The sequence below is a fragment of the Amblyomma mixtum genome, chromosome 4 (assembly GCF_055824585.1).
Source record: "Amblyomma mixtum isolate Tamu chromosome 4, ASM5582458v1, whole genome shotgun sequence".
NCBI classification, from domain to species: domain Eukaryota; kingdom Metazoa; phylum Arthropoda; class Arachnida; order Ixodida; family Ixodidae; genus Amblyomma; species Amblyomma mixtum.
The window spans coordinates 102528224-102550608 of record NC_143015.1 but is presented as its reverse complement, the minus strand read 5'-3'; the positions used below and the strand labels follow the sequence as shown (position 1 = coordinate 102550608).

Below are 22385 nucleotides of genomic sequence, written 5' to 3'. Positions count from 1 at the left end.
GAATGTGCACTAAGGGTGCACATCTGAACCATGACTTAACGGCAGGGATGAAAAACGGCGTGATAAGTCACAGAAAAACGATGCAGGCACTTTCCATCCATAACTCACTGCCTGCATTACTCCAGTGTAATTATGCGGACTACTGTAGTTACCACACTACCGCCACAGTGCACGCACTTGTATGAAAATGTACACAGCTGGCAAACACCAGCAAGCAAGGTCGCCCAGCATCAGTAACATACTTGATACACGTGTTAGATTCAAAAAGAAGGCAAGCGTGGCGCGGGGCCAGCTGAAAGTTAGGTGGGCGGACGAGATTAAGAAGATTGGGGGGACACGGTGGACGAAGCTAGCAAAGGACACGGTTAATTGGAGAGACATGGGAGAGGCCTTTGCCCTGCAGTGGGTGTAGTGATTCTGATGATGCTCATGATGATCATACAGGTAGATTCGAGGCTTCCTCGAGTTGCAAGTCAGCGCCCGTCCGTGTGTCTTCCTTCAGTCTTCGTCCAAGTTAGCGCTGTTATTAAGGAAAATATCGTACCAACTAGCCCAAGCATCCGCTTTAACGACCAATTAATATTGCACTCAATGGGATCCCAAGTCAATACAGCGAGGAAAGCATACGATGGCGCATAATTTCTTAAGCTGATTTGTTCGGGATATCACCGTTCAAAGACAGCAGAGTGCAGTTTCGTGTAAACACGGGAAGCAAGCCACGGCGTTTTTTTTTTTCAGACGTGCACATTTGAAGCTGTGCGGCGCAGATCTGAGAACCCGAAATTTCCATGCATTCGATCATGTCGCCGGGCTACAAAATCACCAACTTACCCTTGAAAGAAATTCGGGTGGGGGCGTTGAAAACCAGGACGCCAAGGGGCTGACGGCGAGGTACCACATCTGAAGAAACGCAATCCCTGCAGAAAGGAAAAGAACGATTCGAGATAATATAGTAAATAAAGTGCAGATAAATTGCATTGATCACCACTCAAATTTCAGTGGAATGTTTTTTTTTTTTTGCCAACAGCCTAAACAAGCCATGATTACTAGAAATGGTGGTCCCAGCAATGGCCCCCTGAGCACTGCCTCAGCGCGCATGTAGATATGCGTAGCCGCTTCCGAGATAAGTCATCCAATGCAATTCTACACCAATTGAATGGTTTACAGATAAGTAAGCCGTCTTGGCATCTTAGTGATTCTCTCGAGTCGCCATGCCAAGGGTTGGCGCAATGTTCATTCCCCTACAGGATGTCAAAAATTCAGCTCTCACGATTTTTTTTAACACAATGCGCGGTACTTAAAAGCAGCTTTGCACAGGACCAAGCCAACAGAATAGGTTTCACAGCCTTCTGCTGAACTAATGTTAAGTAGTGCATTTTAGCTGCTGCAGCTGGCGTGCGTGTTGACATCGAATATTAAATGTGGTTGAGAAGCAAGCGCTCATGTGTTGCACAAGAGAGGCATGGCTACTATTCCCCGCCATCCGGACTACTCCTTTTCTTATCCGTTCTCCTGCGGGGGCATCTAACCTCCGTATAATTCCTCTTTCCTGCAATATGTCACCAGTCCTGCCTGCTGGCCACCGGCATGCTGTTGCCTCCCATCATAGTCTCCCGTTTAATACTCATGGGGTGGCATACACGAATGCCTCTCACGTGGCTGCTCCCAGCTCCGGTAACCAAGTCATCCTTTATCCTCTTCTGTCTACACCTATCACTCAGATTAGCGGCTAGCTCCTACATGCCCCTTATATTCATTCTCTCACTCTAGGTACTTTCAATAATTCACGCCAATCAACATTTTCATTCGCTCCCAGCTGTGCCTGGTTATACCATCTTCTTGAGAGGACATAGTGGTACCGCTAAAAAAACAGGAACGAGGGACGCCTGTGTTGTCTACGTCTGCCCTCGTCCCTATTTTTTTAGCGCTACCGCTACGTCCCCTCAATCCGAACATCAACTAGCCCAGCTTTCTGCCTTAAATACCATCTACACTGACTCCCAAGCAGCCATTCGGGCCATTCACTCAAAAACACTCCGACCAGATCTCTTCACGCAACTCGGGGCCACACTTGCGTCGCTACAGCCTTGCCCCGACTTCTTCCCATAGATTCCTGGACACTCGCCGATTTACGGCAATGCTTTGGCTAATCCAGCTCGCCTCTAAAACTTATATGCGGGCACTGTTGATCCCCTGGCCAAGGCCATCGGAGGGCGGGTCGATACGGTCCCTTCGCGCTATTATCAAAGAGTGTTACAATCCTTCCCGCCTTAATCACCAGCTCTGCTCCGACCGTCATCCTAGTGTTTCTGTGCAGGATGCTCACATACTTCGACGGCTTTATCTCTACTTATTCCGTCGCGATCCTTCATGCCCCAACTGCCTTTTCTCTTATGCCAACCTCTCCCACTGTTTATTCTCCTTCCCGGTCCTTCTGTAATCTTGTCCACCCTCCACCTTCGAGACCTTGATGGACTGGCTTGGAGCTGAACGTGAAGAACAGCACCTGATCGTGCAGCAGGCAACTAACGTTTCAGGCGCATAATTGTTGCGCCTGGACAAAGAGTTCTACTACTACTACTTCTACTGCTCCTACTATCACTACTACTACTACTCCAGCAACTTCCGGCATCTCGCGAGCACGACGCGGATGCGCGCTCTACCAGGCCACCACTACGATGTTTGATTAAAACATCCAATCAAATAGTTTACTCTAATATGTCTCCGTTCCTTCGCAATCAGAGGGCAGCTAGCGCTGGTCCGTTGGCTTTGTTAACTTGTAACCGTCCCGTAAAGTTTTTCAAATTTTTTCGGCATTCCAATTCAAATCCCTATTACGAAAAGTGTCACCTGGCGGCAGCGTGTGAAGCATCGCTGGTGAGAGGGATCTGGCTGTTTAAGTTTAACATCCCAAGGTGACTCGAGAGATGAGGGACGCCATAGTGGATGGCTCAGGATAATTTCAACGTGTCCTAACATGCACAATGTACAGGACTCTAAATACCCCACTCACCAATGCCTTGATTGAACCCGCGTCTTTTGGGACAGCAGCCTAGCGTCATAAATACTGACCCACCGCCGCAGTGGCTGATATCCGCTGACTGCTGTGCCCAGTAATGGTTCCTTTTTTCATGCAATATCGTGCCACCGCTACGCAAGCTTTCACAGAATCGCAAAGACTTTCCTCATCTCCTCTTTTCTCGTTTTCAGTTTGTCACGAAGCGTTGTCACTATAAACACTGAACCTGTTACGTGGATTATGCCGCCGGGGTGGTTCAGTGGCTGCTGGCCGGAGAGACGTGGGTTCAACCACGGCCGCGGCGGCTGAGTTTCGATGGAGGCGAAATTCCTAGAGGCCCTTGTACTGTGCGATGCCAGTGCACGTTAAAGAACCCCAAGTGGTAAAAATTATCCGGATACCTTCACTACGGCGTCCCCATAGCTTCAGCCGCTTTGGGACGTTAAATCCCCATAAACCTTAAAATCTTCCATGGACATGCATCAGTATGACAGTCAAATTTGAATGCATAGGCATTCAGATAAGATTGTCTACAGTGATCGACGTACTTACCGAAGGCTGTTTCTGTAGCTTGCAGAGCTCCACACAAATAGTACAGCTGGGCACAGACCGCTAGGACCCCACGCTCCCTCAGCGCTAAGGTTCGTCCTAGCGAGTCCGGAACTGCAGGACACAGCAGTGCAGCCAAGACATCCTGTCCAGGGTCTGTTGTCACCATGACAACGAAGAACCGGTGTCTCCCTGTGGGGCGCCGCATAATGTAAAGCATGTTACGAACAGGTGTAAAGTGCGCAAATGAGACGCGAGACGCGTTGGACAGACGAGATAGACGCAAGAAAGGCGATAGCAGCAGTGCTGTGCGCACGGTTGTAGCACAAGAGCCTTTCATTTGTCGCGCTTATTCGTCCGTCCGATGTCTCTTTTTGACTACAGCCTAGAACTATTGAACACCGATGAGCCAGAACATGTACTCTGGTGGGCTGGAATTCCGTTCCTCCGCATCGAAGTTTGTTAATAGAAAACAAAACAACAGCCTTCGGCCAAGTTTGTCGCTCTCTAACGAAAAAATTAAACATGTTAAAAGGTTCTGCCGAAAGCACGCTGCAGTTCTTTTATGACCCGCCGTGTTTCTTTGTTGTCTCATTGAATCGTTTCACTCTAACAGAGTTGACTGACATGCTTAGCCAGTAGTCGACTTTCTTGAAGTAATGTTGCAGAGAGTCTTCTAAGCTGTACATCGCTAAGTGATGACTAGAGGACGGATTTTTAGGCACTAAAAAGCGCGTTTTAGGCGCCATAAATAGGCGGCTAAAATTGCATTTTAGGCACCTAACGGAGAAAAATAGGCACTATAAACTTTATCAAAAGTGCACACAGTTCCGAACTTCAGCGCGCAATGCCTGCCGTAAAATAAAACAAAAACACAGCAGGAATGATTGGCGACCTTAAGCAGGGTGCGAACATTAGAAGCCGTTTTTTAAGGCTGTCGCGCAACTTTTCGTACCAGAGCAAAAGGGGCTTCACCAGAGCAAAAGGGGCGGTTACCAACCCTTTTAAAACACTTTGGTATGCCTCGAAACAAACAATTCGCTTGTCGTGTACAAAAGTGGAAACAATGAACACCTTAACAGGAGGCCATGCATTTACAAATTGATAGAAACATTGTCAATTCAAAGCATCTGACAAATGAGTTCAGTCTTCGCTCACACAGGATTGAACTTACTTATTGCAGGCATGCACGATGCTTCAACATTAATAAATACGTTGTCACTTGTGTAAACAGTGTTTTAAAGTTTGTGGCTTCACGTGTCTGGAGCCAGGCGACTATCAAATGGTGCTTGCCATTAGAAGGGTCTGGAAACCATAAATACGAGATGCTAGTTACACACAGTGCTGCTTGATGCGGAATATGCCGAAAAGAATCATAGTTCTGCACGGGCCTACGTACATCACGAGGATCCATGGTTGAATAAACATCATCCATCTAGAAATCACTGTTAAACCTATGGAAGCAGTAGCAGACAAGCACCATCTCCAGGTTGATGGACTCAAATTTATGTTTATGCGTCTTATCAGTAAGAACAAGCTTGTATGCTGAAAAGGAACGCTCAACATCAACGTTACAGGAGCGTGCTTGTGCTTAGGAACATTTGATGGCTTTACACTGTTCGGTATCATAGAATGTTCACCGGTAAATACTCCTGAAATTCGCTTGAGGACTCAGAACCCCTCGTTTTTCTTCAAGACGGTCTACAACTTTGCCCGGATTTTCTCGGCAACTTCTCCATGAGGAAGAGCAGCGATTCGTTGCTGTACATTCTCAATTAGTCCAATGTTGGTAGTGAGCATTATACCCCCACATTCCATTTTTTTATAGTGCTCGCAAGAAAAGTGAACTTAGCGCACAAGCTGCCTCGATAAAATGGCAGAAAATAGAAAAAAGGTTGCTTCGATATTTTCGGCTGACGTGGGTGGTATTGTGTACGAAGCCGGCGTAGGTGCAGTGTTCACCGCAGCCAACTGACGAGGTCATCTACTGTTGCCACGTGTGTGTTCTACTCAAAACCGAAATGGATTCGAAAGAAAACAGAATCTTAATGCAAACCACAGCGTATTTCAGGCCCCTTTTCTGTAAAATAGGGCATTTTTAGGCACCGACGTCGGAAATAGGCATTTATAGGCACTGACACCCAAAATAGGCATTTATAGGGAGTATAAAAAGAGTATTAAACATATCGTCAACACCTAATTCGTGCTCATATGTAAAAATGGCACCCCTACGAAGCGTTGAAAAAAATAGGCATTTGCCTAAAATCCGGTCTCTAGTGATGACGTTTAGCCTCGTGCAAGCAGCCTTAAATACGCGAAAGGCCTGAAATTAATTTTATAGCCCGGATGTTTCCTTAATTCGAACTTTACCTATTTTGTACAGCTTTGGAAAAAATAACACCTAGGCCGCCTCTTCAACTGTTGAAAATATGGTTCCGTAATCAATTTGTTGTGGCTTAGCGGACACATAACTCACACGTGGTTTCAGCTGACGAAGAACACTTGAATGGCGGAAGAGTGAGGGAAGAAAAGAGAGGATAACTCTCGCATTCTGGGAGCACATTTAGACCACGACGGGATGATAAGGATAAAGAATTCCGCGAAGAACTCACCATCGCCAGAACTGTGCACGCACTTGTATCAAAAGGTGCACAGCTGGAAAACATCAGTACTAGCGAGTAGGGAAGGTCGCCCAGTACTGATAACCGACTTGTTCCACGTGTTCGATTGCAATCCCATTCTTTTACGCAACGCAAAACAATCAGAATGGGAAGTGTTGATCACAGATTCGCGATTCCCTCTGGTGACCATTAATGTTGCGCTCAGTAGTATCCTAACGCAAAGCACCGAGGAAAGCATACGATGTCGCCTATTTTCTTAAGCTTTTTTGTTCAAGACGCCTGCGGTCCGAGACGGTACAGTGCAGCTTCGTGTAAACAAGGGAACAAACCGCGTCAATTATTCCTCAGATTTGTGCAATCGAAGCTGTGCGGCGCAGAATTAAAAATCTGAAATTTCTATGCATTCGGCCCTGTCACCAAGCAGTATAACCAAAAACTCACCCTTGAAATAAATTCGGGCGGCGCTGTTGAAAACCGGGACGCCAGAGGGGCTGATGGCGAGATACCACATCTCTAGAAAAGCCATCCCTGCAGAAACGACAAGAAGGATTCGAAAAGATGTAGTAAAGAAAGCGCAGATAAATTGCATTGATCACCTCTCAAATTTGTGTGGTATGTTCTCCCATTTAATCACAGCCTTATCATAGCAGGGTTACTGGAAACGGGGATTCCAGCTGTGACTCACTGAGCACTCCCTTGGCGGACATGTAGCACTGCGTAGCCGCGCCTGAGATTAGCTTTGCAACCCATTTCTACGCTGATTGAATGATTTTCAGATAAGTTGCCTTTTTGGCCTGTTTGTTAGTCTTCCACTCGAGTCGCCGTGCCAAGGGTCGGCACAATTTTCATGCATACACAGGATATTAAAAAGGGAGTTTGAGGATCTTTTAAAAACAGACAGTGTGCGGTACTTAAAAGCTGCTTTTGCACAGAGTTAGTGTGACCCGGCCCTTTAAGTTTCACCATCTGTGTCCTAATAAACTCTCGTTAATTGGTGTACTTTTAGCCACTTCAGCTTGCGTGCATGTTGACAGTGAATATTAAAAGTGGTTGCGAACCAACCGCCCATGAGCTGTACTGGAGAGACGAGGATACTATTCTATTCATCCAAACGGCCCCACTTTCCTATTTCCTACCCACCGGGGGCATGTATCCTCCGTATACTTTCTTTTCCACCAGTATAGAGTATTTATTATATTATTATTATTATTATTTATTAGTATTTAATATTTATTTATAGTATTTATCAACAGTATAGAGGAATCGGCTTCAAAAAATTCTGCGCAAGAATTGGGCTTCAGCGGTTTGATCTATCGTCTTCATCGGGTCGGCGAAAGAGGAACTAGAAACGCTGTTAAATGTAGGCCCCTTAAACAAAGGTGGCTATTTTGTACGCACCTTTGTGCGTACAAGGATGTGCACAATCGAAGCCATGAGTAGCAGAACTGAAAATTTGAAATTTCCCCGCATTCGACCAAGACACCCCGCAACACAGCCATGTACTCACCCATGAAATTCAAAATTCAGACGTTGGAAACCAGGGCGTCGCGGGGCTGGTGGCGAAGTACCACTTCTCAAGAAGCGCCATCCCTGCTGAAGTGAAAAGACAGATTCAAGGTGACATCCTAAAAGAAGCGCTGAAAAATTATTTTGACCACCGCTCAAACTTCAGTATATGTGCGAAATAACTAATAGAGGAAAGAGGACCATTCTCGTGTGATGCTGATTTTTTTTGTTATTTTCTTCGCACTGAGTTACTTCACGGTAGGAGGAATAGAACATACGGCACAAGTCAAAGCTTCAATGGTGACGAACGGATGTCGGCGACAGAGCAGGTGGAAAGAAGCCACATCACCGAAAATCACCTGATATGTCAATGCAGGCAATCCCACTCCTATACTAGTATAGATATTATACATCTAAACTCGATACTCTTATAAAGAGTGGTGTGTTACGTTCAGTTTTCCATAAGCAATTGTGCAACTAACTGCATAAGCAACTAGGGTTACCACACGCCGGACATAGAAGCAATAGAGCATTTTCACTTTATTTTGCTCATCTCGAAGAACATTTTGCCACGAAACATGCCAGGGTGGAAATGAATTTTTCAGTCTTGAAATTCTTTGAAGCTCTCTTTTCTCAGCTTTTTTTTTTTTAGCGGGGGGGGGGGGGGTTGGTTTGGTTTATGGGGTTTAACGTCCCAAAACGACTCAGGCTATCAGAGACGCCGTAGTCGAGGGCTCCGGAAATTTCGACCACCTGGGGTTCTTTAACGTGCACTGACATCGCACAATACACGGACCTCTAGAATTTCTCCTCCAAAGAAATTCAACCGCCGCTGCCGGGATCGAACCCACATCTTTCGGGTCAGCAGCCGAGCACCATAACCGCTGAGCCACCGCGGCGGCTGGGGGAAGGAAGGATATATGCATATATATTTATATGGCCCGCTGCGGCAAACACCCGACTTATATGGCGAGTGGGATGTTTCGTAAGTGTTTAATTACATTGAACGGTGCTAGGCCTAATGAAAGGACGGCTGGAATGTCTTCGAAAAACAACGACGCAAGCATTACCACCGAAGCATTGGCCATCTAACCACGTGAAGAAAGAGTTAAACATCACCTGTTTGATCACCATGGGCTGGTGGCCCGGCTGTCTCCAAGGAGGCGGGATACCCACATGACGAATGCACTCCAGACGTGCACGTCGGGCTCTGAGCGTTGACCACGGCCAGCGTTGTAGCAACGCAGTGTGGTCTGTGCAAGGTAATAATTAGGGATCCACCATCAAGACACGCACCGCATGAACGCAGCGTAAGGCGATTTAAAAACGCGCCGTTCAAACAATAACCTCCTTCAAATAAAGTGCCCGATTTATTCTTCAAGAAGGCGAAACAAAATATTTTTTGTATGGACTTTGACTGTCTAAAGTGCGTAGAGGCGAAAGCGTTTTCCGCACCACTTTGAGTGCCTCTGGGGCACTGGTGACGTCAACACCGGATGGCGTCACGCATAGTTAAGCACTAATTACTAAGGTGTGACAAATTACTAATCAATGACTAATTTCCGATTAATGTGTAAGTACTAATTAACTGCTAGAATCACGCTTAAGCATCGTTTTTAGGAGGGCAACGCGACAGCGTGTTGTAGCGCTGCGAGGGAGTCCACAGAACGCCACCACCCGTTCGGCGCGATGCCTTCCTTGCCCTTTGAACGCAACGCTTTTTGAGGAAAGGAAATGGCGCAGTAACTCCCTCATCTCGGTGGACACCCGAACCGCACCGTACAGGAAGGGAGGAAGTGGGAGCGAGAGAAGAAAGAGGGGCCGAAATGAAGAAAATGAAAAATGTATTTGAGGAAAGGAAATCACTCAGTAACTGCCTCACATATCTCGGTGGACACCCGTCTTCGAGATGCTGGATGTAACGCCGTTCGGGAGGTAGAATGAGCAATTAAAAGCTTTCGCCTTAATACGTGAACTTTGGCAGCTCCTCGGTTCTCTGATGTGCCCATCAAAGCGATAACTTTCAGACCTGTTGAGCCAAAGCGAATGCCACAAGCTTCAAACCTTTTCAGAATCCACTCTAGATCTGAACTTCTTGCGCAGAACTCACTAACCTGCTCGTGCGAAGTGGTCATGATGGCGTCACTACACAGAATTAAAAGCGTCCAAAAACCCACACGACAAAAAAAAAACGAAGTACTCTACTTCAGGCAAACAAAAAAAAACAACTCGACCCTAGAAAAGGGCGCCGACAAACATTAACGCTACGCAACTTACCAACCGCTGGCTCCAGATGCAACGACTCGTTGTCAGCAGCGGTTCAGGGTATGGAGCACAATGGCTTTCGCTAAACCTAATGAATCTTAGTAGAGCAGAATGTTGGGCCAGTTGGTGCAGCGACATATTCAAGAAAACTTTGCGCAGAATAACACAAGACGAAAGGGAGAAACACGTACACACACACTAGCGCAAACTTGCAACTGTATTTTTCGGAAACGATACATCGCCTTAAAAAGCAGAAAGGGCGCCAGCGCACGATAGCCAGTGCAACACGTGTGGGAGCACAATGGTAAAGCAGAAATAACATCTGTGATAGGCACAAGACAATTCAAACTCCGCGGAAATGCACAGAAAGTAGCAACATGAAAGCGGGTTATCGGTCACGAAGAAAATCAAGTTCTTTTTTGAGAAGGGCTATCGATGCTTTACTCACGCAGCCCGCCGTACTAGATATCTCTCGAGCCTCTACAATATCCCGGGCCACCCTATCGGAAGCTCTCCCGATAACAACCGTACAACGGAGGAGAGGGCGGCACTGCTGTTCCTGCTTCTTATTCCTGTCTACATAGTGTTTGCATTTAAGGCAATGCAATGACAGGTTCGAGCCTCCATTTGAGCCCAATGAATTGGCATGCTCTCTGAGCCTGTCATTGAGACAGCGCCCTGTCTGGCCTGTGTACACAGACCCACAGCTGAGTGGAACCTTATACACCACACCAAAGTGCAGGGCACAAACTGTGTTTGGTGTTTCGTGACACATTTGTTCTTCATTGCTCTCTTACCCTGGCACCTGCTGGCCACTTTTAGAATTAAAACAAAGGGAACGGTACGGGTCACAAAACCACCCTGTGGGTCACATGCCGCAGCTATACCTGCACTGGCACCAACAAAACCAAAAACAACAAAATGCGCACGGGCACCAACACAACATCACGTAAAATGTACACTTAAATACACACAGTGGCATGCCTGCCGTGCGCCGTAACACAGCGTCCAAGTTGGTGCGTTTCACCCAGTTCACCAGCATGCACACCCGCGTCCTGCTCGACACACACACCGACACTCGCAACTAGAGCGTTCAGTAGCACTCGCACGACGTCCGTAAGTGGCCACGTGAGCCTCCTTAGTCGCACCGAGCGTCCTTGTGTGCGTTCGAGCCACTACACGTCTCAACACAATTAACGCCTAACTGCCACTCGGCTCATTAGGCTGGTGCCACAGCGGGGCAAGAATTCAAAAATTGCTGCCCTCCAGGATCGAAAACAACGTCCTGATCCTCGATAAGTCCAAATCTTTGACCATGCGACACCCCTAAGGGAACGCTCTCTCCGGCGCACCAGTACGAACAGCGTACTGCGTAAGGAACATTAGCCTTGTCCAGTCTATAACAGTGCGGCCGGCTTTCCTACATCTAATTTGACATACCGCAGCCCGGAGCGTACTGTTCCTCGAACCGACTTTCAATTTGAAAGCCACGCCCCTGCCTCCTGTTGCTTCGCCTCGCTTGGAGCCATTTGCCCCGTTCCTGCACGGGCATACAATGAAATTTGCGCTCCCTGCATTATAGGCGCTTGCCGATTTCGTGGCATCATATAACTCCGAGGCTACCTGCGCTCTTTCGCAGCCACTTAATCCTAATTTGCCTTGTGGCAAGTCGCCACAAATTTCCCTGTCCTCAAATGAAAAGACTGCCATCAATAGTGCTACGTGGCACTTCATGCCACATGCCTGGCACAGTGTGCCGTTGCGGCAACGTTTGACCTCCTCCTATCCCTAGCTCGCCAGTCTGACGTCTGTCGTCGCTGGTCGTTTCACGCTCAACCGACTGCTCTTTTTCGCAGCTTGCCCGAGACCGAGTTTTTATTCCCGAGCTCGCGTCCGCGTCCCTGGTGTCATTTGGGTTAGAGCTAACCTGTGCAGCTGGATCGTCGGAGTGCGCGTTCACCGCCTCTAACACCGCGACGCTGCGTTCCGTCAGGGTACTTTCTTCACGAGAGATTCCAGTTTCGCGGAAAGCTGGCTCTCTTTTTACTTCTCTCTGGCTGTTTTCTTCCCTGTGCTTGACAGGCATAATATGCCTTTGCCTTCCAGCACTGGCGACCTCTCTGCTCGGGACTCGGAGCAGTTCTCCCTGGCTGATTGACTGGCTCTTCTACTCTCCTTGATCTGAGAGATCTCGAGCTCTACCTGCTGGCGTCTTGCTTCTATAACCTTCAAGACATAATTAACATCCTGAGGTTCTTCCTCGCGAAGCAGCGCCTTTCCGCCATTTACTTTCGCAAGTTGAGCCTGAAGGTCCGCTAAGCGCGCCTTCGCTAATTCAACCTGGTACTTTACATCAAGTGAGGGCCGGCTTGGATAACTCTCCATACCGCCTTCCGTACCCCCCAGCTGTCCTACCGGCTCGAACACAGGGACGTGAACAATGCGACGAAGGAAACTCAGTTTCGATGCGTCGATCCGCATTGCCAGCTCCTTGGCGTCGGGGTCCACCGCCACTTTCACCGGACGCTGCGATGAGCTGTCGCACGCCGCTGGTCCTGTGCACGTTGTCGTCACTTGCTGTGACCCGCCGGTGATCGTCAAGTTCTCAACGCGCTGCTTTTCTTGACCGGACGCAGTCCCGCGTCGCTGGACTACTGCCGTGGTCCTTGCGTCCTTGCCGCCGTCTCTCCGCAGGCCCTTTCTCGAACGCTGCTGTTGCCTGATCGTCGCCTTTCTCCCTGTCTTCAATCTTCTTCCTGCGCCGTCTTCCGATGGCCGCAGGATCCTGTCGACTGCGCCAGTAAAGTTTCACAGGTTCTTTATCTTCCTTCCTTCCACCAGGGGTGCCCCGCCAGAGACGGGTTTGATTAACTCGAAGACTGAAGCTTGATCTTCGCACCAGGGGTGCCCCGTCAGAGACGGTGTTGTGATCAGTTGAGATGCAGGGATAAAAAAGGGAATAACTGAAGATTTATATACAAATATTTACAGAATATACAAGTTAGATACGACGGCAAAGAGACAAACAACCAAAAAGGGTGGATCTGGCTAATACTAGGGGAGGCCCCTACTCGGCGTAGCCGAAGATGCGTAGCATCTCACCTTAGCGCAGAACCTCTCTTCCAGCTCCGGGGCCCGGTTTTAAAGCCCCAAAGGCCCGGCCCACATTTCGTAGCTTCCAATCATGTTACAATGTTCACATGATTGGTTTATCAAGAGCCTGGCCAGCCCTCCAGCTTCTGTCGGGCAAAACGCCCTTTCCACGAACACAAACGCACGGTCGTGCCAGTACGTGCAGAGAACATTCCCTCCACCACAAAATAAAAATAAAACAAATACAAATACACATCGGTGCCAGCACGTGTGCGAATCGGTACCGCGGGTGGGGGGACACCCGTACTTGCCGGCGCGTTCGCGAGCGGCCGCGTTCCAAGACGCTTCGCTTTGAGCACCCCCAGCCGCGTTCCGATGACCCCGCGTACACTAACGATCCCTTACAAAGGCGATGTATCGTTTCCGAAAAATACAGTTGCAAGTTTGCGCTAGTGTGTGTGTACGTGTTTCTCCCTTTCGTCTTATGTTATTCTGCGCAAAGTTTTCTTGAATATGACTAATGAATCTTTGCACGCATCTAACGTCAGACCACTTTATTCACACCTTTTGTCGTCAGCCTGTAGTGCATCACCTTCATAATAATGTAATAAAATGTAGGCAAATAAGAGACAAATAATCTCAGTTTAAAAACTACACCAAATATTTCAGCACAATATTCTGCCCTTGATAGTCGCATACATCAGTGAGTGTACGTTAGTTGAGTAACCATTAAGCGCTAAGTACCGACCGGAACGCAGTTTTTCTTTTACAGTCGCGACAGTCGAAGAGGGCGCTCCGCCAGTGAAGTAGGACTTCAAAGTACTTTAGGATGCTGGAGTAACGAGTCTACCTCTACCGTTTTACGTTATTGCCACTTAAGACGGTATTTTTCTTCATTTTTTTTACCTTGTCGGTATTCAATTTTAGCCGTTGCTGCCTGCGAAGTTAGGACAGACAGCAAGCCGGGGAATGTCACGAACTGCTTTGATACGGGTAACACGACAGTACCGGTTCCTTAAAAACAAAACGCTGGGGTAGCGTATGAGCATCAAGCGTTCGCAATATCGAACGACTACAGCGTCATTAGCCACCTTCGCTATAACCGGTACAAATTTTTCGTTATATCTGGATATCTACTCTTTTATGCCAACGTACACAGCAAAAGAAGACAAATCGTTTCACAACACTTTGAATGTCCTCCGTCAATTAGTTTGGTCCTAATGAACGTTTGAAGTTTCAAGAAGTTATGGTTTGGGGTGCCAAAGGTCGTCAGTGTGAATCTCTACGATACGCTATGCTTTGATTCGACTACAAATCTTATGCTCCGTAACGCGCTGAATCGTTTGATACCAATCCGAACATTATGCGCTAATTAGGTGGTCCACAATCTGTGTACCGATGGTACCGCTCACTGGTCCCACTTGAATGACCTTGTGTTTCACACTAACGCGGCTTTGAGCAATGAGAGTATTACAGCTAACGCTCTAAAATTCTGAGTTGGTTGGTTGGTTGGTAACAACTTTATTCATAGTCCTGCAGAGCTTTCGCCGACGGGGCCTTAGGTCTCCCACGTGGGGACGTCGAGGCGCTGCCTCGCCGTCGCCTCGCGGGCCTGCTGTACGGCCCAGAGTTGGTCCCCGAGGCTGGGGCTGCGCAAGGCAGCGGCCAACCGCGGCGGGAGGGTTCCGGAATTAGCACCGTGAAGGTTTTTGTTGCAGTCCCAGAGCATGTGAGTTAAAGTGGATACATTGGCGTTGCAGACCTTGCATATATTTGTCGGGTATGTACCGGGGTAAAGATTGTGGTATAGTTCCGGGCTGGGGTACGTGAGCGTCTGCAGTTGTCTGAGGGTCACCGCGTGCGCCCTGTCCAGCTTGTCGCTGGGCGGAGGGAAGGTTCGGCGGGCCAGGCAGAGGGCCTTGGTAATTTCGTTGACTGCTTGACCAGCTACAACGAAATTCTGAGTTCCAAAATAAAAGATTCTTACTCGATGGCCATCACCACGCGGCGCCAGGAACTGCCCATAGTCCAGGCGCGCACAGCAGATCCAGACTTTGAACGCATCGCTGAAAAAAAAATATTCCAGCGCCTCTTCGTGTTTTGCTGCGTGTCATGACGCATAAGCAGCAAATTCTCTGCGTGCATGCTGGTTTGGTTTGGTTTACTGGAGTTTAACGTCCCAAAGCGACTCAGGCTATGGGGACGCCACAGTTAAGGGCTCCGTAAATTTCGACCACCTGGGGTTCTTTGCATGCGTGCGTGTATTGGGTACCATGCCACCAAAGCAACTAAGGATACCACGCGTCAAACTCATGATTGGAAATGAAAGCTGAGCTCATGGATTGCTACCTTTATTGCGAAAGTAGTACTATGCTCATGAACGACCTTTCGCGTAGCGTCGGCCGGTAGCCACGTTTGACCTTTAGTATGACCTCTGACGTCATACCAGGGTGAGAGATGGGCTACCAAGCCGAGTCGTCACACAGCGGCGGCCGGTAGCCACGCGTGACCTTTAGACGCGGCTCGCCGCGTTCCTTCCGTTAGAGGCGCTGCGCTCGCTTTCGCAACCTACCAGGCTTAACCAAAGCTAAGCCCTCGCCAATTTTGAAATATTTTGCTTGTTTGTTCGTGTACATTTTTCGTCTTTCACGAGTTTTTTTATTGGTTTGCGGTGGTCTAACGATCCCAACTGACTCAACCCATGACAAAGGCCGTATTGAAGGGCTCCGGAAATTTCAACCGCCTGTGGTGAGTTCTTTAACGTGCACTCACATCGCACAGTACGCGCGCCTCGAGGATTTCGCCTCCACCGATATTAGACAACCGCCGCCGGGATCGAACCCGCGTCTTGGCAATAAAATATGGCTTAGTGTGACCACTTCGCCCCGCAGCACAAAAAGCGGCTTTCCTTGTTTTACATGTGCGAAGTTATACGTAAGATCCGTGTGTCCGATGCGAAGGCAGCATAAGGTAGCCTCAACTATGGGTTCTTGGTCATGACACAACTATTATCCGAGAATCGTCTTTTCCAGGTCAACTTATTGTTCATTTTATGGGTTCTAGACGCGGCCCCAAGGACCGTTCGAGACCCCATGAGCGGCTACGGCCAGCAACACGTGTCCGCTCTGCCCCAGCGCCTTCAATGTTTCAACCGGCGCGTGCCTGGTACCTCATCTTCCTTTCCAAAGCTCCTGTTCATGTGGTGGCCCTACAATTTCATTATACAATGTCCCTGCAGCTCTTTTTTTACTTTATTCTCTACCATCATCCCCATCAGCCTGACTACACCCACTAGAGGGCAAAAGCCTCCCCCATGTCTCTCCATTAACCCTGTCCTTTGCCAGCTGCGGCCACCGCATCGCCGCAAAGTTCGTAATCTCATCCACCCACCTTACTTTCTGCAACACCCTGCTAGCTTTCCTTCTCTTCGAATTCACACCATTACTCTTCCAAACCAGCAGTTATATTGCCTTCGCATTAGATGTCTTGCCTACCCAAGCCCATTTCTTCTTGATTTTCACTAGGGTGTCATTAACCCGCGCTTGTTCCCTCACCGACTCTGCCTGCTTCGGGTCCTTGCACCGGCCATTTTTCTTTCCACAGCTCCCTGATTGTTCTTAACTTAAGCTCAACTCTTTTCGTTAGCCTCCACCTTTCTGCCCCGTAGATGAGTCCCGATACGATACAGCTGTTGTATAATTTTCTGTTGAGGAATATTGGTGAACTACCATTCATGACCTTTGAGCTCTGGTATACAGCACGTTCGGGTATACTTAAGTCGACGTGGCTCGCGGTATAGCCTAATGAAATGCTTAGTAGACGTTGCACCTTGTTTCGTTGTATGTAACTGCGTGGAGCAGTTACCTGACACCGATGTTCAATCTCGCATTGCCTCTCACCTAGCTTCGTTAGCGCACTTGCAATCAAAAAACCGCTGTGAAGGAAACAGCCTCCTGCGCTGCGCATGACTTCGGCGCAGAGATATATATATATATATATATATATATATATATATATATATATATATATATATATATATATATATATATATATATATCTGCGAAATAGCCAACAACCGAAACCGTAGCGTGCTAGATCACGCTGACCACGCAGACAGAGGTCCACTTCTAAGGTCCCAATTGAGTGGGGACCAAGGTTTAATAGGCCGATCAAAGAAGGAAAGGCAGTGGTTGGTTCTCGTGGGATAGAGCTCAAACAAAAAGACAAGCTAAGCTTACATTCATGACGGACACACCCTGTTTCTTAGCGACAACGAAACTGTCCAACGTTAAAGCTTTCATCGTTACAAAACAAAAAGCTTACCATGAGATCAAATGATCAGTGGAATCGCTTGAATGACACTTACTTGCTTCGAACAAAAAAAAGTTAGGATCTTGACCTCGCCCAGTGTTGAATCATAAAAGCGCACAAACGTTGACGACAAAGAAAAACGGACGTTAAATTGAGGTCATGGGGCGCTCGTCACAGGCGCGTAAGCACCACTTTTTCGCATGAATAAATCCGTTGGAATTAAGCACCCTGTGTGTCATTTTCTTCTGATCACTTTTACGATAATATATTTGAAAACCGACTAGCTTCAACACTGATTCATTTGAGCAGCAATTGAGCGCGCTGCAAGAAACCAGCTTCTGTTGGCAAATGGCGCCTTTATTTTTCGTTCCTGCTTGACCCAACTTTGTCATCGTTACCCGAGCTAAGCCATGCGATCTTCAGCAAACTTTTGAGCTGAGGTAGTTCCCCAGATGGTGAAAAATTATGGCAGCTACTCGTAACGAAGAATTAGCCTAGCCAAGTTATCGACAAAATCTAACGCCAAACTCACCCAAGAATTTCAGATCAGAGGCATTGAAATCCGGGGGGCCTGTAGCGAAGTACCACATCCGAGGGAGCACCATCCCTGCAAAAACGATAAGAACATTTCGAGGTTCCCAAGAAAACAAGCAACTGAAATTTTTTTTTATCATCCCAAGGCTTGAGTGAACTTTTTAAAAGCAAATTGATACGCTCCTTTTGGAAACACCGACAATGTCCAGCATTCCGCAAGCTCTTAAGCAGTCCGGTGACGCGTTGAAATACAGCAGCAGCACAGGCTTAGTTAGGTACGGTGTCGCAACCAACACAAACGAACCTGCAATCATTCATGCAGGCTTTCGCTTCACTGAGAGATCATGTCACGATTGGCAGGTTCCACTAGCCGCGCATCCAAAACATAAGGTTAGCGGCGACACAATACCACATACCGAGAGAAAGATGGCAGAGAGCATAGTCACGTGGCATAATTGATCCAGAGAGCAGGATCCTTCCAGTGGCAGAACAAGTATTGCCTCGGCTTTCTACTGCTTTACTACTCCTACGTCAATACGTTTCGCTCTATCAAGCCGCCGCGGTGTCTCAGTGGTTATGGCGCTCGGCTGCTGACCAGAAAGAGCAGAGTTCGATCCCGGCCACGGTGGTCTCATTTCGATGAAGGTGAAATGATGGAGACCAGTGTACCATGTGATTTCAGTGTAAAGAACCCTTGGTGGTCGAAATTTCCGGAGACCTTCTCTACGACAACCAAACTAAACATCTTGCTCTAGGAGAGTTCAAATTCGTTGTGGCCAAATTGCACAGCTGTTGGAGGCGTTACGAGGAGAGGAACGGGATGTCCTCCTACATGGGTGGAAAGGAATTACTGTTTGTTTGATTTTATATCTAAAGTCCGCACCCACCCTGCCACCCTGGCAGGTGGCAGATCGCGAGAGTTCGCTCACCGTTGTCAACGCTAACGCATATGATTAGCCCACCTCTCATAACTCCATGTACCTATAAGCGCGATTCAGGCGTCCACTGACCCAGGGAGCCAGTTATGCGCACTTCCTTTTCTTAAAATAATCGGGGTGTAAAACGTTCTCGATCCCAACGAACACACTGAACGCCGACGGCCTATGGCTTCAGCGCCGCGTTTCTGGCACAACGTTGTCAATGCCTGCAGCCCATATCTCTCTCTCTCTCATCACCCTAAGTACTTATAAGCGCGATTTAAGCGTCCACTTGACCAGGGAGCCAGTTATGCGCACTTCCCTTCCTTGAAATGGCACAACATTGGGAATGTTAACGCATGCAGCACACATCTGTCACTACTGCCACGTAGCTTAAAGCACGATTAAGGAGTCCACTGTTCCAAGAGACCAGTTATGCGCCTTTCCTTTGCTTTGCAAGCTCCGCTTCATCGGTTTTGCAGCTTAAAGCACGACTAAGGTGTCCACTGCTAGTTACAAGGGACAACGGCGACTGCGACGCCGCGAAACACAGAAACTGGCGCTAAAGAGCTGCGCTCTAAAAGGAATAGGGGTCGTAGTGAAGGGCTCCGGAATAATTTGAATAATTTCGACCAACTGGGGATCTTCAACGTGCACCCGCATCGCACAGTACACGGGCGCCTAAAACTCGGCCACTGTGGCAGGTTCTCACCTTCGTTTAGTTGTGGGAATGTTTCGCATCGCACAGTACACGGGTGCCTTTTGCCTTTCGCCTGCGTTTCGAACCCGGAACTCCGGCTAACACTCGGCCACCGCGCCAGGTTCCCACCTTCGTTTAGTTGTGTGAATGTTTCACTTCCCATTTAAAATTGGTTTTGAGGCAATCCCCGCAATAAATTCCACCACATACTATCAGTGTGCATTGCAGAGCGTCGTCGTCTTCCATCTGATCCGCCCGGCGGCACACCTGCTCATCGTCTTCTACGTAACACGAATCTATGCTTTCGCAATGATTCGAATGTAGTAAATATTGTGTGTAGTTACCAAAATTCATCATCATCATCAGCCTGACTGCGCCCACTGCAGGGCAAAGGTCTCTCCCTTGTCTGTCCAATTAACCCTGTCCTTCGCCAGTTGCGGCCACCGTATTCCCGCAAATTTCTTAATCTCATCCTCCCACCTAGCTTTCTGCCGCCCCTTGCGTTTGCCTTTTCTTAAAATCCACTCCGTTACCCTTAAGGACCAGTGGTTATCTCGCCTAATACCCCTAATTCCTCCAACAGTACTTCTAAACTAGCGAACCTGGATAAGGTTCTTGCGTTAAACGTTGCTGGGCTCAGTTTCCAATGGCGGCGTGTCCAGAGCAAGAGATTCCTATCACCCTCTGCTGTTTCACAGGTCTGACCACCGCCTTGGTCAGTTGCTCCGCAGCCGCCGAGAACTGGGGGCCGAAGGTTAATTCGGGTCTTCATAGAAGGTTGCGGCCAAGTACTTACCACACCAGGTTGGCCAAATCCTGCTCTGGTGAGGAAATGCGTTGTCGGTTCTGGTCACAGAGATCAGACCGCACCCCAGGCGTGTTCGTACAGTTCCATCGACACGGAGTGTCCCCTTTCTAAAAAACCTGGAGGAGAATTGCGAACACCGGGGACGCAAGTGGGGGGGCGGCCTTACGCCTTGTTAGGGCTAAGCGTCAGCGCGAGGCCGAGAGTCCCAGCGTCGCGAAAAACGCGGCCAAATAAGGCCAGCGCCCCAGAAAAGGTAGCCGGCGAGGACAGTGACCGCGCGCGGGAGTCTCCGAGCGCCGCAGGCCAGACATACCGAGTGTTTTCCCGGTGAGAGCAGGCGCCGCGGCCAACCAGAGCAGGGCAATGGGTGGACAATCCCAAGCTGAAGAAACGGTCGAAAAACCGCCGACCGGCCGCAGGAACCGGCAGCGGTGGCCGCAGGACCATCCGGGACCGCCGGCCGCAGCTGAAAAGGACGCCCCGGAGGTCCTCGAGGCCGCAGGACACCTCACGCAGGAAGAGGAAACTTCCTGTTCCACAAATCTGAAAATAGTTTTGAGGAAAGGAAATGAGGCGATAACTGTCTCACGTATCGCGGTGGACACCCGAATGACGCTGTTAGGAAGGGTTATAAAGGAGGGAGTGAAAGAAGAAGTAAAAATTGGAGGACGCTTAAACTTCGCCCTTCAGAATGGAACGCGACGGCGTCTTCCAGCGCTGCCAGGGTCCACGGAACGCCATCGCCCGTTCGGCGCGACCCCTTGCCCATTGAACAAAACGAAAATTGTTTTTTTTTTAAGGAAAGGCAATGATGCAGTAACAGTCTGCTGCATTGGTGGACGCCAGAACCAGGCATAATAATACGCAGCCTCCCCCTCCCCCACCCATTATAGGTCGCAGGTTCGAATCCCTGCCGCCACGACCTAGGCTCTAACTTAACTAGTACGCTTATGCTGCAGAAAACGCTAAGTCGTATGACATCATTCGGAACACATTATGCAGCAAATGGTTTGCCTGCTATGATTTTTTTCCGACGCGTGGTTGCTCACTACTACGACGCAGACGGCTTTGCGACCAACGAGCTTCATACGCTGTCTCGTGAAAGGAAGAGGTTTGAAACAAGCACAAATGAGAGGAACAGCACACACGCTGCACAGTAGGATTCGGTGGGTGTGCGCGTCTGATATATATCAGTGGACACCTTGGGTCAGCCCTTTCAAGAGTTACCCAGATTCGCCCCTGTGTATCAGGCATATAGCTCTAGCTTCAGTTAGGAATTTAGACGCCTTATGTCCGTAAATTACACGTCTACGAAGTCACTGAGCAGTAGCGTCTCGCGACCGCACACTGCTGGCAACCATCCGGACGCATTTACTAGCTTGCGGGCACCCTCCAGTTATCAGCCAGCTAACGGAGAAAAATGGAAAAAATAATATGCAGTCGACAGAACCCAGCAGGTGCAGAAAGTAATTCAACAATGTTAATATTCCTCGCATCTTAAACAGCCCGAAACTGAAGCACCCGCCGTGGTGGCTCACTGGTTACGGCGCTCGGCTGCTGACCCCAAAAGACGCGGGTTCGATCCCGGCCGCGGCGGGCGAATTTCGATGGAGGCGAAATTCTAGAGGCCCGCGTACTGTGTGATGTCAGTGCACGTTAAAGAACCCCAGGTGGTCGAAATTTCCAGAGCCCTTCACTTCGGCGTCCCTCATACCCCAGTCGCTTTGGGACGTTAAACCTCAATAAATAAAATCAGATCAAATGAAATCGAAGAGGAACTAGAGTAATAGACTGCGGATCTTGGCTGCATATGGTTTCGTCGCCACAAATAAAGTAGGCGCGTTTCGGACGCCACAGTGTTGCTTCGTTAACATTGCCATGAACGCGCTGCTAACCCGTTAGTTACTAAAGCGATTCATTCCCATACATCATAAAAAACCTCAACACTAAGCGCAAATTCCCGAGGCATCGCTGCACTTATCGCTTCTGGTTGTAGTCAACCGGAGGAGATTATCGGTTGGCAATTGTAGCGATGTGCTCACCGTGTGATGACGTGTCCTTT

General features: G+C 48.6%; 1 protein-coding gene across 2 annotated transcripts; it reads right to left on the bottom strand.

Annotated features, from left to right (window-relative positions):
* Nucleotides 1-491: 491 nt before the first annotated feature.
* On the bottom strand, nt 492-15120 carry LOC149347644 (uncharacterized). 2 transcript variants are annotated; one of them, XM_089585634.1, is made up of 6 exons: nt 15041-15120; nt 8815-8948; nt 7697-7779; nt 6631-6717; nt 3572-3760; nt 492-917 (listed from the first exon to the last, which is right to left on the bottom strand). In XM_089585634.1, exons 3-6 carry the CDS (start codon nt 7698-7700, stop codon nt 820-822), a joined length of 378 nt encoding a protein of 125 aa, XP_089441760.1. In that variant the 5' UTR covers nt 7701-7779; nt 8815-8948; nt 15041-15120; the 3' UTR covers nt 492-819. The 2 variants fall into 2 exon arrangements, with proteins under 2 accessions (XP_089441760.1, XP_089441761.1); XM_089585635.1 differs by having other exon boundaries at nt 8827-8948.
* Nucleotides 15121-22385: the final 7265 nt, after the last annotated feature.

Coding starts and splice junctions, on each gene's coding strand:
- LOC149347644 (XM_089585634.1), bottom strand. Junction 3,761..6,630: donor CGCCCGAATTTATTTCAAGG/GTGAGTTTTTGG, acceptor GGCGCCCCACAG/GGAGACACCGGTTCTTCGTT. Junction 918..3,571: donor AGCTACAGAAACAGCCTTCG/GTAAGTACGTCG, acceptor TCCTTTCTGCAG/GGATTGCGTTTCTTCAGATG.